Source organism: Crocuta crocuta, unplaced genomic scaffold, assembly GCF_008692635.1.
Source record: "Crocuta crocuta isolate KB4526 unplaced genomic scaffold, BGI_CrCroc_1.0 scaffold346, whole genome shotgun sequence".
NCBI lineage: Eukaryota > Metazoa > Chordata > Mammalia > Carnivora > Hyaenidae > Crocuta > Crocuta crocuta.
The window spans coordinates 2,729,842-2,748,189 of NW_027527957.1; the positions used below are offsets into that span (position 1 = coordinate 2,729,842).

Consider the following 18,348-nt stretch of genomic DNA (forward strand, 5'->3'; position numbering starts at 1 on the left):
GCACAATATTTAGCTCTTTATATACCTTTTGTGTTCTGTAGAGTATTTGTGATAGAGATTTCACGTATCACTTATATAAGTAGGTCTTTTACTATTAGGAGGCAATTTAATGCCTCCCATTGACCTTTTTTAGGAATGTTTAGAAAACATTCCTGTGTTACACGGTACAGGGGTAACTGAACTAAAATTAGAGTTCTGGTGGTGATCACAGATAACAGTATTTCTGTTCTTGTTTTTTGGTTTTTGGTTTTTTTCTGAGTTTGGTTCCGTATGAGACTAGAGATCCTCCTCATTTGTAAGCAGTTTTGTCCTGTTAATACATAGCTCGGAAACCAGATAACAGGAATTAAGGAAGCCTGACAGACTCTGCTTTTGACCACAGTTGTGAGTTACTGCACCACTACAAATATTCTGGGTTTGTGTATCTCCCTCTGTCTTCCTCATTGCTAGATGTGTCTCATAAACATCCTTAGAGAATATCAGGATTTTATCAGATGTTGTAGCTGACCTGCTGAACTTACAGTAAATTATGTTATAATGATCTCGAAAGATGATGAAAAAGCATTATGTACAGTTCAGCAGTCTGATCTAAAAAAAAAAAAACCCACATGCAAATAGAAACACAAAGAGGAATAAATGGTCACTTGTTTATTAACCTTTTTAAAAAGAAATTTTAGGGGCGCCCGTGGCTCAGTCTCGGTTAAGTGTCCGACTTCGGCTCAAGTCATGATCTTGTGGTTCGTGGGTTCGAGCCCCACGTCAGACTCTGTTCTGGCAGCTAGCTCAGAGACTGGAGCCTGCTTCAGATTCTGTGTCTCCCTCTCTCTGACCCTCCCCTGCTCATGCTGTCTGTCTGTTTTTCTCTCTCTCTGTCTCAGAAATAAATAAAACACTAAAAAAAAAATTTTTTTTTAAATTTCAGTCAAGCCACATCATTTTGCTTACGTTATAACATTTCTAATAAAAAGTCATACGTCATGCCCACTGTCATTACAGTTGCTCGACATTTGATATTTTCGGAAAAATCCAATGTTATTTGAAAAGTTAAAAGTATGATGTAATAATATTGAAAAGGAGGAAGATTTATTTTTTGAAAATATGGTAATAGTGAATATACAAGAAAGTCATTAGACATAAATTTCAGCATGATGCTTTCTTGTGTTCAAACAGTACTCTATAAAGATGCATTTATAATATCAATAAAAGATATTAAATAACTAGGAATTTATAATATCAAATAAGGTAGAAGATGGCTTTAAATAAACCTAAGGACTATTTATGACTTATAAAAAGACAACTCTAATTAAATGTCATTTTATTCACTACTAACAAGACTAATTAATATATGACAAAATAGTTTTAAAGTTTGTCTGGTGAAATAAACCTGAGAACAGTTAGAAAAATTTCCTAGGGGAAGAATATGGGTGAATTGAATAGAGGAACTAGCCTTACTTCCCAGATATTAAAACATGTAATGAAAGGTGCAGTTGTTGAAATATTTAGGACTGACACTGAAGTAAATCAGTGGAACTGAGTGGAGATTTCAGTAAAAAACCCAAATATATAAGTACATTTAGTATTTGTTACAATTTATTTTTCAAATCAGTAGGGGAAATGATGGATTGTTCTATAACACATGGGAATAATTGGCTAATAATATGGGTAAAGATAAAGCCAATCTTTGCTTTTATACAAGAATAAAACTGTAAATGGACCAAAATGCAAATATTAAAAATGAAATTGGAAACAGTGAAAATATCAGTGAACTTAAAAAGTGATTTGGGGATTGGGAGGGTCTTTCTCTCTGTGGCACAAGTGTCAAAAGCCACAGAAAGAAATGCTTGATATACGTGACTACATAAAAATTAAAATGCTGAAGTTTGTTAAGCAGCTCAAATGCATTGTGGAACATTAAGGGAGTAGATATTTTCTCCATATTTGATAAAGGGCAAATATTTTTTAACACAAAGTTCTCTTATAAAAAGATAAACCCTCTGAAAGAAAAATGAGTAAGACCTACAAGCAATTCATAAACTCAAATAGCCAGGAAACATGTAAGGATGCAGTCTTCCTGAGTAGAGAAGAAATTCAAATTAAAGCAAGATGCTATTTTATATTGTAGACCCCTCATACTGGCCAAGAATTCAAGTTTGCTTCTCAGTGATCACAACAATGTGAGAAAATATCTCATCATTTGTGGAGTTGTTAATTGACTAACTTTTTGACTTTTTTTTTTTTTTTTTTTTGAGACAAACATAGCACCAGTGCGGGAGAGGCAGAGAGAGAGGGAGACACAGAATCTGAAGCAGGTTCTGCCTTGCCAGTGCAAATCCTGACGCTGGGCCTGAACCCACAAACTGTGAGATCATGACCTGAGCTGAAGTCAGACTCTTGACTAACTGAGCCACCCAGGTGTGCCAGACAAAACCTTTTAGAAAAGAAAATTAGTATAGGTCAAATTAAAAGTGTTCACACCTTTGGATCTAGTAGTTTACTTACAGGAGTCTATAATAGGAGTTACGCAAAGATAGTTCATTGTATCATTATGTATAATGATGAAAATTAAAAAGTAGCAAATGTTCTATCAGGTGACTGGTGTTAAATTATAGTCGGTCTATAAAGTGATCTACTGTAAGAATGTTTAAAAAATTAGGTATATATGTTTTGTTGTAGAAAGATGTACAAAATATGATAGGTAAAAAGGATAGCTTGCATTATAATGTGGATTTTTTTAAATATTTTTATTATTTCTAGGAGAGAGAGAGAGACAGCATGAGCAGGGGAGGGTCAGAGAGAGAGGGAGATACAGACTCTGAAACAGGCTCCAGGCTCTGAGCTGGCTGTCAGCACAGAGCCCGACGTGGGGCCCGAACCCACGAACCGCGAGATCATGACCTAAGCAAAAGTCAGAGGCTTAACCGACTAAGCCACCCAGGCGCCCCTATAATGTGGATATTTTAAGTGAAACATTTTAAAGTTAGAAATGTAAAAGTTTATAAGTGCATAGTAAATGTATTTGAAAGATATACTGGTAATAGCTATGTAGAGGAATTGGGAGGTTGAAAGTAATAAGATTGGGGGAATTTTTGCTTTTTACTTTGATTTCTTCTGTACTATCGTTTTTTTCCTTTTTTAAAAAAACAGGAACATACATTTTATAATTTAAAGTTAAAGGAAATCAAAACGGTATCAGAATTTAGATCGATTCCAAAACATGATTACTGTATATTGCATGGATCTTTCTTCCTCTTCATAGAAATTGCAAAACAAGGAGCTTTTCATTTTGTGGCCAAATAGCATTTATTTATTTGAGAATAACATTGAGTTTTGTGTTCTAAGTGTTAATGGCATGTGGCCCACCTGAGTTTAGAGGTTCTCCTGAAAGCTGTAAGAGCACTTTCTCTTTTGGAGACTTCCTTTTTCTTTGTTCTGCCTCTATGATCCTGACTTTAAGCAGGGGACTTCATCATGGTCCAAAAGTAATGAAAGTTTTTGTTTTAGATTTAACTGTAATTTGGTTAGCTAGTGGGGCAGATTTCAGATATCATCACTATACTTCTGCATTAGTGGGGTGCCTGGGTGGCTTGGATAAGTGCCTGACTCTTGATTTTGGCTCAAGTTGTGATCTCACGGTTCATGAGTTGAAGCCCCACATTGGGCTCTGCACTGACGGTGTGGAGTCAACTTGGGTTTTCTCTCCTTCTTTCTGCCTCTTTGTCTCTCAAAATAAATAAGTAAACTTAATAAAGATTTAAAGTTTTACACTTTTGCATTAGAAAATACCATTCGCTATTTTTAAGAGGTGCCACTCCTGGAAGCAGAAATCAGTGTGATTTGTCTTCTTAAATGCCATTAAAGCCTTCCTGTCTGCAGTCTCCCAGCATTATAATTCTTCATTCTTGTATTTAACTGGTGTGGGATTTCTTTAGTTAGGAACTTCTTAAACAAGGCTATTCCTTGTCACATGTTCTTTTACCATTTCTACCAATTCTCCCTTCTCTATTCTAATGTACACATGGACCACTTTGAAACCATGATTTTGACAAGAAAAGAGTTTCCATGTTTAATATGCAATAATGACCAGTGGCTGTCCTCTTTCTAGAAATACTCAGAAAGATTCTAACATATAAACAATCATTTCCTCTAACACCATACAGACTAACTTTGCAGAGGTTAAGTCTTCTGCATGGAGTTGGTTGAGACCTTTTGTGTGGTTTTTCATAAGTAATTCTTGGTCAGAAAATAGAAGCAAGTTGTATACTTTAACTCTGGTTATATGATTTGTTAAAAACCTTGTTTGAGTCCCTGAAGAGGAAAATGATTACCCAAGAGACATTCATCTGCAGTACAGACGGTCTTCCCATCTTTTCCACCATTTCAAAAGTTACCTTTCTCCTCCCAGACTAACTCCTCATATGCTATTCATAGGATCTTTATACTTTCAAGCCTTCTTAAGGAAAAACTTGCTTGTAAAAGTTAACTGTGCTCTTTTGGAAAAGGTCAAAAACAGAAAGCTCTGTTTATTTACTTTAAAACGTAAGGTCAGTTTTATTCTTAGATTTTTCTTCAACTTCATCTCTACTTCAATATCTGGTTTCTATAGCAACTGAGATTGGGTCAGAAAAGAGGAATTATAAAGAAATTTAGTTTTTAACATAGAGAAAGAAGATAACAGGCAACACCACCACCGCTTTTCCAGGTTGGAGTTTACATTGTTTCCTAGGAATTCTATATTTCTTTCCTGAAGAGGCCAGACATTTACTCTCTGTCACATAGCCCCCAGGAAAGATTACTGGTTCTGTCTTCAGCTGTTTAATCCCAGTCAAATTGATTAACCAAATTAAGACTGCTAAGAGATTGAAGACTAAGTGGAGAAGTCATAATTACCAGTAGAATGATTTTTCTGGGAATCACTATGTGATTGGAAAAATCTAGGGTACTTTTGTCTGTGTTCTTTGTCTAGCTGGATTAAGGATTAGAAGCTCTTGCATTACTCATGTGAGGAGACATTGGAGGTGGAAGAAATACTGTCAGACACTAAAAAGGATAACATCAAAGAGATAAGTTTTAAGTGCCTAACGTTACATCGTCAGACATGTTTATAGAACTTTAAATAGAAATGATGTCCCATTTTTTTTTTTAAATTGTTGAAGCTGGAAGAAGATCATTGCTTTTTTATATTATAGGAACTACCGTCTGTTGAAGAACTAACTATTATTCTGCCTGAAGATATTGAATTAAAGCCTCTTGGGATGGTCTCAAGTATTATTGAGCAATTAGGTATGTAAATAATTTTATTAATCAAATTTTTTATATCCAGGAATGTATTGATCAAATAATTTATGACTAGCAAAGTTTCTGTGAAATATTGTAATACTACCTCATTTTATAGTCACTAAGTTAGAATAGATAAATTCAGTTTTTACTTGCATTAAGTAACTAATAAATACACAATCTTTTTAAAAATTTAAAGTCTACTTTTAGTGACATTTTCCCAGAATTTTCTTTGATTTGGTATATTCGTTTTTTACTGCTATGAAATTACTACAAATTTAGTGGCTATACACAACACAAATTTATTATTCTACAGTTCTCTAGGCCAGAAGCTTCATATGTGGCTCACTGGGCTAAAATTAAAGGGTCTGTCAAGGCTGAGTTTCTGTCTGAAGGCTCTAGGGGAGAATCCGTTTTCTTAACTCTTTCAGCTTCTAGAGGCTGCCTGCATTGTTTTGGCTCACGGCACCCTTCCTTCATCTTCACAGCCAATCTTAGACTTTCTCTGTGACCCTTCTCCCTTCATCAGGCCTCTCCCTGACCACGGCCATAGAAGATTATCCGCTTTTAGGGACTCCTTAAGTTGGGCCTACATGCATAAGCCAGGATAATCTCCCCCATTCCAAGGCCCTTAACCTTAATCACCTCTGCAAAAAAATAAAAAGTTTTTTTTAAATGTAAAACATATTTACAGGTTCAGGGATTAGGGAATGGGTATCTTTTGGGTGGGGAGTTCTGCCTGCTGCCTTTGAGTTTTATTTTAGAAACATGTAAATTAGCTCTGTGATTTAATGTCATAAAATTGAAAGCTGTTGGTTAAGAAAACTATATATTTACAGATATCTTTTAGCCCTAGGATGTGAGGTAGGTACATGAAAGGCTTTGAAGTTAATGTAGCTGTCATTAGCTCTTACAGTAAGATACATCTGAAAATAGAACTCAGAGTTGACAAAGTCCAAGATATTGAACTGGGTGAAAGACCTAGATTGTCCACCCACCCCCTTACTTTACAGGATTTAAGGGACACAGGAAAACCCAGTTCACTTGCCCTTATGATCAGTTGTATAATGAGTCAGTGATAGAAACTGGACTTTTGGCCTTTTTCTAACGGTGCCCATACCAATTTTTAAAAAACTTTATACATTTATAATTTTGTACTTTTGCAACTTATTAATCAAAATTCTGATTAAGGTGAAACACCCTTCTTATAAAAATCATGATTATTAGAACTCTTTACTTGATTCTCAAGTCATTACATTTACTGAGTTTTGAGTTCTCTTTTGGCATTTAAGAATATGCATAAATAAGTCAAATAATTAATTTGATTACATGGTGTGAGTTGAGAATCTATTAGGCTTGATGTTTATAGAAAAATTTATGTCACGATGTTTATCAAGAAAAAATGTGCACTATATGATATGCACAGAATAATGCTTTTTATTTAATTAATTAATTTATTTAATGTTTATTCTGAGAGAGAGAGACAGACACAGAGTGAGAGCAGAGAGGGGCAGAGAGAAAGGGAGACACAGAACCTGAAACAGACTCCACGCTCTGAGCTGTTAGCCCAGAGCCCAACGTGGGGTTCAAACTCACAGACTGCGAGATCATGACCTGAGCCAAAATTGGACACCCAACTGACTGAGCCACCCTGTCACCCCAGAATAATGCTTTTTAAAGCTATTGTCCTGACTAGAACAACCTAATAGACTAACAGTTCTCAAGCTGCTAGGAATAAAGATTGAATCAAAATCAGCACATACTCCTCTCTTTTGAGAGCCTAAAATATCTAACTTATTTGGACCAGATTACAAAAGAGAAAATGAAGTAAGTATTAATTGGTACATTAAGCAAAAAAAATAAAGGGCTTCAGATGAGAACCCAAAGAGGAAAAGAGAGGATTTGGCTTTGTACTTTACAGTTCTTCTACGAGTTATGCTGGTTTCTCTCTCTCTCTCTCTCTCTTTCTCTCTCTCTCTCTCTCTCTCTCTCAGAAAATAAAGAGCCTCATTAGATATTATTCACCTAGGAAGAAATAGAGAGATTTCATGAAATTAAGGATCTTATACTATATATACTTGACTGTTGATAACCTCTGAAAATTTTTATCAGTATATGGTACAAAATTTAAGTTTATTTGTACCCAACTATCTGCAACTGCCACCTAGAATCCTAATAAAAAAGAATGGGTCCTTTAGGTTTTGGAAACAGGGTCAGTAGGTGTGATGGTACAGGAAGATTTTATGTTTTGGTGATAACTTGGTCTGGAATTAGCCAGATTATGCTTATATGATATTAACATAATGTTAATCTCTTGAGTCTTGTTTTCTCATCATTTTATGAAATGATTATATAGATTAGGCGATGTTTTATTTTCATGTAATTTGATTCTTGGGAAGGGGCTTAGGGAAGACAGATGATCGAAAATGAATTCTCTTAGTGCTCCCTATCATTATCAGTCCTTACTCATCATCTTTATTTCAGAAATAGATCCAACTCAAAAATGTTGACCTATGATCTGTCACTCATACGTATGTTCAGAACTTAGCAGCAATAGCTGATGGAGAACCTGGGTGGCTCAGTTGGTTAGGTGTCCCCAACTTCAGCCCAGCTCATGATCTCACAGTCTGTGGGTTCAGGCCTTTCGTGGGGCTCTCTCCTGATAGCTCCAAGCCTGGAGCCTGCTTCAGATCCTGCGTCTCCTTCCTCCCCACACCCCCCCCCCCGCCCCGNAAAAATTTTAAAAAAGAAGCAGTAACTGATATAATTCATTGAATACAATTGAAATTTTTAAAGTGAATTTTAATAATCTGAATTAATATATTTCATTCTCAAGTTGACATGACATTTGTAATGTGGCAAAGTATTCTTGCTCGTTGCTCTAATTTTCTAAGAGCCTATTTGTTTTTTCTCTTTGCTATATATGGTAGACTGGTTGTTTAACATTTGTGTCATTTACAGGGATTGATTATGATAGACAAGGGGGATAAAGCTATTGCTTTTTGAGAAAGGGAATGATAAAAATTACTCTTTTTTTTTTTTTAATGTTTCATTTATTTCCGAGAGAGAAAAAGAGAAACAGCGTGAATAGGGGAGGGTCAGAGAGAGAGGGAGATACAGAATCTGAAGCAGGCTCCAGGCTCTGAGCTAGCTGTCAGCATAGAGCCCGAAGTGGGGCTCGAACCCACGAACTGTGAGATCATGACCTGAGCCGAAGTTGGATGCCTAACCAACTGAGCCAAATTACTCTTGAGTCCTATCATTCTTCATATGTTTGGAGGAAAATGCTTTTGTCAAGTCATTAGCTTTTTCATAAAGCAGTAAGTACTCAGTGCTATGTAGAAAACAATTTCTAGAGTGAGAAGACTAATTTTTCCTAAAACAAGAGTTTTGTGAGTAAATGTGATTATACTGTTTTGGGTAAAAGTTGCTTGAGAAAATGTACATGTCTTAAATTTATTGACTTTTTTTTTTTCCAAATATTTTTATTTATTTCTAGGAGAGAGAAAGAGAGAGACAGCGTGAGCAGGGGAGGGTCAGAGAGAGAGGGAGTCACAGACTGAAACAGGCTCCAGGCTCCGAGCTGGCAGTCAGCACAGAGCCCGACGCGGGGCTCGAACCCACGAACCGCGAGATCATGACCTAAGCGAAAGTCGGACGCTTAACTGACTAAGCCACCCAGGCGCCCCAATTTATTGACTTTTTAATGTGTGATACAAATTTTCTGTGAGATTTTATACTTTAGGTTTTTTTCCTTAGAATTGTAGCTTTCTGAGGGTTTTATTTTTGGTGTGTGTGTGTGTGTGTGTTTTAAGTTTATTTATTTTGAGAGAGAGAGGTGCACATGTGCATAAGTGGAAGACGGCAGAGAGAGAGAGGTAGAGAAAATCTCAAGCAGGCTCCAGGCTGATGTGGGGCTTAATCCCATGACCACAAGATCACAACCTGAGCCGATAGCAAGAGTCAGCGCTTAATGGACTGTGCTACCCAGGTGCTCCCAAATTGTAGCTCTCTATGTTAAATAAAAATATGTAGAATCTATTTCCCTGTACCACTTGATAGTAAATTGCTTGTTGATTTAAGAGGAATAGTTACTGAGATACATTATCTCATCTTAAATTTCATTTTAGAATTATTTTGGAATTAAAGGCTAAATTGTTACTTAAATTTTACATTATCATCTGATTAAGTCTTGAAATAATCTCTGTTTCATTTTTCAGTAATAATTGAATCTATGACTAACCTACCTCCGGTTAATGAAGAGACTGTAATTTTTAAAAGTGATCGACAGGCAGCTGGAAAGGTTTGTAAAAAATATATATATATCAGATCTTAAAAATTATGCTGCTTCTTTGTTGATTGATTTTTCTGACTTTCTTATCTGTCCTAAAAAGAATTCATTAATTTTAGTAGGTAAGCAATCTAGAGCTCTGAAGTTTTCATTTTTTTCATGATTTTCATCAGTGCTTCATGTCTCTTGATATTTTGGTTTAATACTGCTTATCACTCTTTGCTGCTTGCATCGTTAAATAATAAAATACAGTTTTTTCCTGTTTGTCAGGTACTTTGCGAGGTAGTGGGTCTACATACTGAATATCTCCAAATACTCAAAGTTGAGTGCAGGATACTTTGTACAGTGTAGTAGTTCTTAACCTTTTTTTGGTTTGTGAGTCCCTTTGAGTGGTGGCTCTCAAAACTGTTTAGACTTTGGATTCCTCTGGTGGAATCTGAGAGTGGAAAAAAGACAAAGTAGAAAAAGATTTCAACAATAGCTATAAAGTGTCACTGTAAGCACATTCTGGGAAATTACGAGTATGTGTACTTTAGTACCTAACATAATGTTGAGTCCCTTGTAACATCCTTTGAATGGAACAACTCTACATGTCCATCTTTAATATGGAAGACTTCACATTTTACTGAGTCATTATGCAATTTTGAACAGTCAGCAAAGGATGTAAAATCAAGAATATAAATACCGACCAAGTGTTCCCTTTTTGACTGTAGGGGTGATTTTATTTACTTTAGCATTTCTGTACCATACAGACTACAGTTCTTTGTAAATTATAATAGGTAAAAATGTGTACTGTGTTGAACAGTTATGAAGTAACTTTTTGGGGTTTAGTTTCTCCCCAGATAACTAACAGTTGACTTCTTTTTTTGTTTTAGGAGATACAATTAATTTATATCTAATCAGAAAAAAGCATATCTTTTTAATTATATTATTGGATCATTTATGCAATTTTCCCTTTTTTCTGCCATTTCCCTACTGTCCCATTCTAACAAAGATTAGAAAGAGCTCAGGTTTTTATCAGGATCCTACCACCTTATACTGCCTACTTATATTTATATTTAATATAAGTATATTTAAATTTATAATATATAAATTTGTAATATGTAGATTTATAGTATATAAAATTATATATATTATATATTTATATATATTATATACAATATATATACACACACACACATTAGGTTGACAGACTAATTTACCAAAGAGAAATGAGTGACTTAGGATTGCAGAGCAGTCAGTGGTAGAATTAATTGGAGTTTAGAGCTAATCTATTTTGGCAATGCTGGAGAAAGTTGATGAGGGGAAGAAAGATGATTTAATGCTTGAAGGTGGTACTATACTTTCTTCCTTTCAAATACCTAAGCTCAGTCCTTTTGTTTCAAGTATGAGTTCTGCTGGTGCCTTTGTAAGACATTAGAGATATGCTAGGAGGCTGAACCTCAGAGAAGGTTGAGAGAGAAAAGGCATGGAAAATGAGTCAATGACTGTGCCCTGAGCAGCCCTCTGTGCCCATGGGTATATATGCTTCCTTAGGAGAAACCAGTATTTTGCCCTGATGCAAGAGCAAAGCATTTCTCGCCATCCTCAAGAAAGATGTAGAAGGGAGGGGAGAAGAGGGAACCGAAACATATTTCTTGATTTTTCTGTCTAGAGGTTGAAACTAATTATTTCTGTGATTCCTTTTATTTGTGATTTTCGTGACAGTTACCTTTTTCTCTAGCTAGCTTAGACAGTTTTAATTTCAAAATACCCAACATTTTGCCAGTTAAAACACTCTAAATTCACCTTTCTTACATTTCTCATTACATTTGAATTTTTAATTCTATAATCGTGACTAATGGTGTTAATATTCAGCTCTTTTGTCATTTGACTTTGAAAGGAATCAGATAAAAATGTAACATTTAAGCCTCTAACTTTAGTTACGTGACATAAGTCTAGAGAAAAAAATTAAATTATTTCTAAATTTTACATAGAGAGCTTTGTAAATTTAAGAAGTGACAAGCCTTTAAAAAATATTTGATCATAAATGTAAGCACTTTGAAATGATTCCCCAAAATAATGGTGGGGGAGATGAGAGTTGGGAATATCAATTAAGCCATTGATCAGAAAATGGAATTGAATCTGTTTTAGATATTATTTAGACACTAAATTAGTTTTACCTTCAATGTCAAACCTTTGCACATTCTTTCTTTTTCCTCTGCCCTTCAATAATAATGAGCCACAGTGGTAAATATTTTGTATATCTTTTTATTTTAATTTCTTTTAAGTTTATTTATTTATTTTGAGAAAAAAGAAAGCATGAGTAGAGGAGGGACAGAGAGAGAGAGAAGAGACTGAAAATCCCAAGCAGACTCCACACTGTCAGTGCAGAGCCTGATGCAGGGCTCGAACTCACGAACTGTGAGATCATGACCTGAGTCAAAGTCAGTTGCTCAGCCCACAGAGCCACTCCAGCACCCCTGTATATCATTTTAAATTCATTGAAATCGTATAAGCAAGTGAAATTACTCAAAGATCACAAAGTTAGAAAGGAACAAAACTGAGTTTACAACTAACCCAGTAGGTCTGTGTAATGCATTTCTCTTACACCTTCCTCCCCCTTCCGTACTGATTTGACGAAGATTACCTTGGATTTGTGTTTCTACCTTTTGCCCTTTTTTTTTCTTAATGATGATTAGTTCCTTCTGATGAATGATGAATAAAATTTTATTTCAAAAAAATTTTTTTAACATTTATTCATTTATGAGAGAGAGATAGAGTGTGAGTGAGGGAGGGGCAGAGAGAGGGAGACACAGAATCTGAAGCAGGCTCCAGGCTCAGCTGTCAGCACAGAGCCTGACGCAGGGCCCGAACCCATCAGGGGTGAGATCATGACTTGAGCCGAAGTCAGATGCTTAACTGACTGAGCCACCCAGGCGCCCCTAAAATTTTATTTTTAATTTAACTCTTTAATATCAGGGGATTTAAAAATTGACCAACCTGTGCAATATATTATCCCTATACAATATGACTTACTTGTTTTGCATTTAGTTTTCAGTATTTGATAGAACAGGTTTGTTTTTATGATTATATATTTTACTTTTTAATAAGACAGATGTTTTTCCTGTCAGATATTGAGCAAAAATATTTACTGTTTTTTTTTTTTTTTTTAAAAGAAGACTTTCTATACAGCCTTGATTGGTAGTATGTGTTGATTTTCTGAAAGTATTGTTCAAAACAGTGTTTTTATTTTCCCAGCAACTTGTGAAGTAATAATACACAGGATGATTGAAATAATCATTTACTCTAACCAATGAACTAGAATATTTTTATTTTCTTAATTTTTATTAGTAGGAAGTCAAAATAGTAATTGATAGAATTCTTTCTGGCTGTGGAGGTTCATTTCCCCCTTTCCCCTATTGGTAGTTTAGCCAGAAAGTGGCTCAGCTGGAATAACAGTTGAGGCCTTTGGGTAATGGCATTCTTTGAAGGCTGTTGTCAGAGCAGCAATATGCAGACATAAATCGTCTCCCGGCATGATCGTTCCTGGGCCAGGAGATTCTTTGTTCTGCTTCTCTTTTCCTGTAGGTACTGGGATTACCTAGTCCCTCGTAGGCTGACTCCTAAGTACATAACGTGTGTGGGGAGAGGGAGAGTGCAGCTGATTCTCTCTCTTGGAGCGTTCTTGATGCATGTTTAGCCAGCTGACTCATGCTGGCCCTCAGCCACTGGAACTTTTGCCAGGCTGCATGTAGAACATCTAAGCCTGGACTATGCTGTAGAATGAGAATTTGGGGGAATGAATGTACTTCTCTGCTTGTCAGTTGTTTTCCTAATGGACCCTATGCTAGATCTGTATAATGTGGTAGTGGTGTGTGTTTGTGACCTCTATGTGTGACAGGAATCCTTTGAGGTCTTTTAGCAAAATGATACTGCTTTTAAATAAGAGTAAGTATCATAAGCTAGAGACAAGTGGAAGGACACTGAAAACTACCTCTCAAATGGCAGAGCAAGTATAAAACATTAGTTGGATTAAATTTTTGTGAGTATTTCTATGGAATATGTACCATTTAGGGTATAAAGAAAGCTTTCTACCTTCTCCAAAGTAAATATCTTAGACCCCATTATCATTGTTTCTCACACTGTTGTCTCAGCCATTCCTTTCCTTGTACCTGTAGTCAGGATTTCTTGCAGAACCCTCAACGGCAGGTCTGAAGACTGAGCAAGGGAGACAGTGTGGGGTGAGTGGCCTGGCCTGAGCCCTACTTTGTCTGGAGTCGTTCTTCACAGTTTAGCTTTCAGGTTTTAGCCAGTCAAAAATCTATACTTCGAAGCCGATAGTAGTTTAAAATATTGTCAAATCCTTTTTTTTTTTTTTTTTTCCTGTAACTCTGGATTAGCTAAATTGCTTGTGTGAACTCAGTTAAGTGTTCCTGTGGCTATTCAAGGTAGGAGCATAGATACTACTCAGTTTTGGTGTAAGCCATTCACAAATGGAGCTTCCTGTTACCTGCTGTATGTGGTATTATTTTACTTAAAACTTTATGATTTTCTCATAGGTATGGCTCATAAACACTTAAGACCTTAAGAATAGTGAACTAAGCGTGCTTTAATTTTTTTTTAAATGTTCATTTGTATTAGAGAGAGAGAGAGGCAGAGCATGAGAAGGGGAGGGGCAAAGAGAGAGGGAGACAATCTGAAGCAGGTTCCAGGCACTGAGTGGTCAGCACAAAGCCTGACCTGGGGCTTGAACCCACAAACTATGAGATCATGCATGACTTGAGCCAAAGTTGGATGCTTAATGGGCTAAACCACCCAGGCGCCCCTAAGCATGCTCTGATTTTATCCAAGAATTTTGAATGTTAGTTAAAACTAGTTTCTATATAAACCTGAGGCTATTAAGGCATTGCTCTAGCGAAATCATTTCTTAGTTAGGAAGTGGAATTCTTTATCCAGGGAACCAGTCTTTGGGAAATAGCTTCATGTACCAGGTTGCAAACAATGATTATTATACTCTTACAGGAAACTTTACAAAAATATTTTTTTATCCCTGTCCAAACTTTGAAGAATCAGGTTTTGTCCATATTTATCAAAGGAGTTTAAAAAGAATTTTTAAGACTTTATAAAAAAATTATTTTAAATATTTGGCGGAGTGCAAGTGGGAGAAGGGCAGAGAAGGGCGTACAGAGGCTGTGGAGCAGGCTCTGCACTGACAGGCTGACAGCAGAGACCCCGATGTGGGGCTTGATGAACTCATGAATCCGCGAGATCATGACCTAAGCCAAAGTTGGACTCTCAACTGACTGAACCACCCAGGTGCCCCCAAGAATTGTTGAGACTTTTAAAACAGTGACAAGATAATCCATTACTTTATGTGATGTGAGCCAGTAAGAGTTATGTTCCAGGATATCCCTTTTGTCCTTTGCAATTCTGGTTGGAAGAGGTCTACTGTTTGTATCTAGATCCTTTCAAAGCAACTTTGCTGTTTTTTTTTTTAATTAAAAAAAGATTAATTTTTTATGCTATTAGTGTTATTTCAGAATATGTCGCCATTTTAATTGTATTGAATACTACTAGTTGTTTTTAGGGTAATCATGTCTTCAGAATATTGGTACCCTATTTTATGCCTCACTGAAAATTAATAAAACCTTGAATGGTATACTTAAGAGATTAAAATGAGAATATTTACTATCAAAAATCAAGAACTGAGAATGTACTAAAACATTTTTTCAGTACAGTTGGTTTAATATGGTCAAAGCTATTTGGAAAATTAGTAATTTCTTTTAAGTTTATTTATTTTGAGAGAGAGAGAGCACACAAGAGCATGAGTGGAGAAGGGGCAGAGAGAGAGACAGAGAGAGAGGAGAAAGAGACTCCCAAGCAGGCACTGCACAGTTAGCGCTGATTTGGAGCTTAATGTTAAGGTTCATGAGATCGTGGCTTGAGCCGAAATCTAGAGTCAGGTGCTTAACTGACTCAGCTACCCAGGTGCCCTGAAAGTTGTAATTTATATCCAGGGTTTTAATAATAACCATACTCTTGGCTCCAATAATTCTGCCCCTTGCCAATGAATTTTCCAGAAGTCTAAAGTACATAACTTTACGTAAGAAGATATTCACATGGGACCATTTATTATATTGACCAGATTGAAAGCTCCCTAAATGTCCTGTAAGACAAGTTAATATATTGTTCCAGATCTATAAAGGAGTATGATATAGCTACCAAAATTATACTTACGAAGAACATGGAAAAACTTAATGCAACTTTGCTTTAAAAGGGAGTAGTATACAAAACTACAATATGATCTCAAAAGGAAAAATTTACTAGTAGAAAAAAAAGACTAAAAGTCTACACTGATCACAGTCATGGTCCCGTTTTCTATAACATACATATATTTATTACCACAAGCATTATTTTTAAAAATTTAAGTATTTCTTTTGAGAAGAGCTTGAAAACGAGAGGCTTCCTTTTATCATTCTTAAACCATTTTCAGAAAGAAAATATGTACTAAAAGTACTTCCTTTAAATAAAAGTTAAAGGCTGTATAGCTTCTTTGGTTTTTGAAAAATAAGCAACTTCAAGTTCAAACCTACTTTTCTAAGTTTTGAATTAGAAACAATTGTGGTTTAATTTTATGAAAATGTTAACTACCATATAGGAACAGCAAAAATGATTGAATACCCATTAAAGCAGAAACTAGCTTTTAAGTTTTGTGTCATAAGAGTCCAAGTGACACACAAAGTTACCCATTGTAATTCTTTTCTTCATACTTTACAACTTAAGTGAGGAATAATTAAAAAAATTCATAATTTATATCTAATTGGTATACCACTAAACTGATTTGAATTTAGTAAGGAACAAACTTGTTACACTTGTTTTAAATTCATAAAAAGGAAATCTGGATTGAGTTGATGCATTTATAATCAAAATATGAAGACTGTGAGTATGCAAAAATGACTTAATTAGAAATATAATTTTTTGTTCTGTCATGACAAAATTACCTTATAACAATGATCAGTTTTTAAAAACTATTAACTAACCTTTTTTTTTTTTTACATATTAAAGGAGGTCTTTATGTTTCTTCTGTTTTGTAGATATTTGAGATATTTGGACCTGTTGCACATCCATTTTATGTGTTACGATTTAATTCTTCAGAGCATATTGAGAGTAAAGGTATTAAAATAAAAGACACTATGTATTTTGCCCCTTCAATGAAAGACTTCACCCAATACATATTCACAGAAAAACTTAAACAGTAAGTATGTTATTGATATGTTAGTTGCTGTCTGCCTCTCTGGTATTTATATTTTAGGAATAGTTTTCAGTGAAGGTCATTCCTTATTGTTAAGTATCTGTCTTCCAAACAGTTCATTTATTTTCCTAATGACATTACTGAAAGGTACAATTTGTTATCATCTTTATAGGTAGAGATGATTTATATCTTTGACCCAAAATGACATAGTCAACTAGTAGGAATACATTTGGACCTTGTAAAGTTTCTGAATTCTAATTCATATTTTTTCCATTATATACTTTTCTAATACACATGCTATTTCAGTATTAGCATTACCACTCAAAAAGAATTCTTTTCCATTTTAAATAAAACTATTTAGTTTGGATTACATTATAGGCTTACCTAGTAAAACTATGTAATTCTCAAGAAAAAAACCAAATTGAGTACATTACAGGTTGATTATGAATTATAAATTTCTAGAAGAGACAATGAAAATGTGTTCCTGAAAAGTTGTGTATCAAGTTGATAAATGGTTGCTTTAACCAACAAACTACTGCTCTTCCTTTTGTAAGATGCTAAATGATGCCCATGGCATATGGAAGTAATATTTCTGCATGTTTATGGTACTCCTTAATTGTGCATTTTCTACGTGTTAATTGTGTTGCCAGATGTTAGCTGTAGAGCTGTTTTTATTAGTTGACCTTGTTATAATTATATAATTTAATTTTTATATTAAATAAGTGGCGTATAGTTCAAGTAGAATAGATTTTTTTGGGGGAAAAAAGTTGAATGCTTTGGAAAGATGAAGTGAATATGAGCCACTTAAAAATATTGTAAAATTAGGAGTGGAAGAAAGATTTCAATTTCAGAAGATTGTGGGAGGAAAAGGGATTCTAAATCCAAAAATACTTTGCATTCAATTTGACACTCAAGTCTCTTTTAGGTCTAGCTCTCTCTTGATGGGAAACTTGAAGCATTAGAAATGTGGTTTTTGCAGAATATACAAGGGGAACTTCAGTCAGTGAGTAGCCTTGGTGCTACATCAAAAGTACTAGCTAGTCCTGATGGCATGGCAAAAAACCTCTAAAGTATTTACATATTAAATCAAGTCTCTGAATTTAATTTGTCATTTTAGAGATGAACATATTGTTCCTGATAAGTCATTAAGCTTATGTTTAAGAATCCACACAATTATCTGAGGGAAACATCTTGCCTGAGTTCTTCAGGTTGGTGAGGTTGATTTTTCTAAATAACTACCTTGAAAAGAAAGGTGACTTAAATAGACAGTAAAGTCATGTTTTAAAATCATTCCTTAAGGGGCAAGTGGGTGGCTCAGTAGGTTGAGTATTCTGACTTTTGGATTTTGGGATCTCAGGTCGTGATCCCAGAGTCGTGTGATCCAACCTCCTGTGTTGTGCTCCGAGCTGAGTGTGGAGCCTGCATGGGATTCTCTGTCTCTCTCCCTCTGTCCCTCTCCCCCACTCACGCTGTCTCTCAAATAAGATAAAATAAAATACACTAAAAATAAAATCACTTCTTTTTTTTTTTTAATTTGTTTTAATGTTTT

General features: G+C 35.2%; 1 protein-coding gene across 1 annotated transcript in view; it reads left to right on the forward strand.

The window, feature by feature from the left end:
• Positions 1 to 18,348, forward strand: part of NAF1 (nuclear assembly factor 1 ribonucleoprotein) — a 45,056-nt gene that overhangs the window by 16,612 nt on the left and 10,096 nt on the right. Inside the window, exons 3-5 of the mRNA XM_077752744.1 lie at positions 5,187 to 5,280; positions 9,495 to 9,577; positions 16,642 to 16,802. Of these exons, the coding sequence (XP_077608870.1) occupies positions 5,187 to 5,280; positions 9,495 to 9,577; positions 16,642 to 16,802 (338 nt within the window). The remainder of the gene's footprint in view (positions 1 to 5,186; positions 5,281 to 9,494; positions 9,578 to 16,641; positions 16,803 to 18,348) is intronic.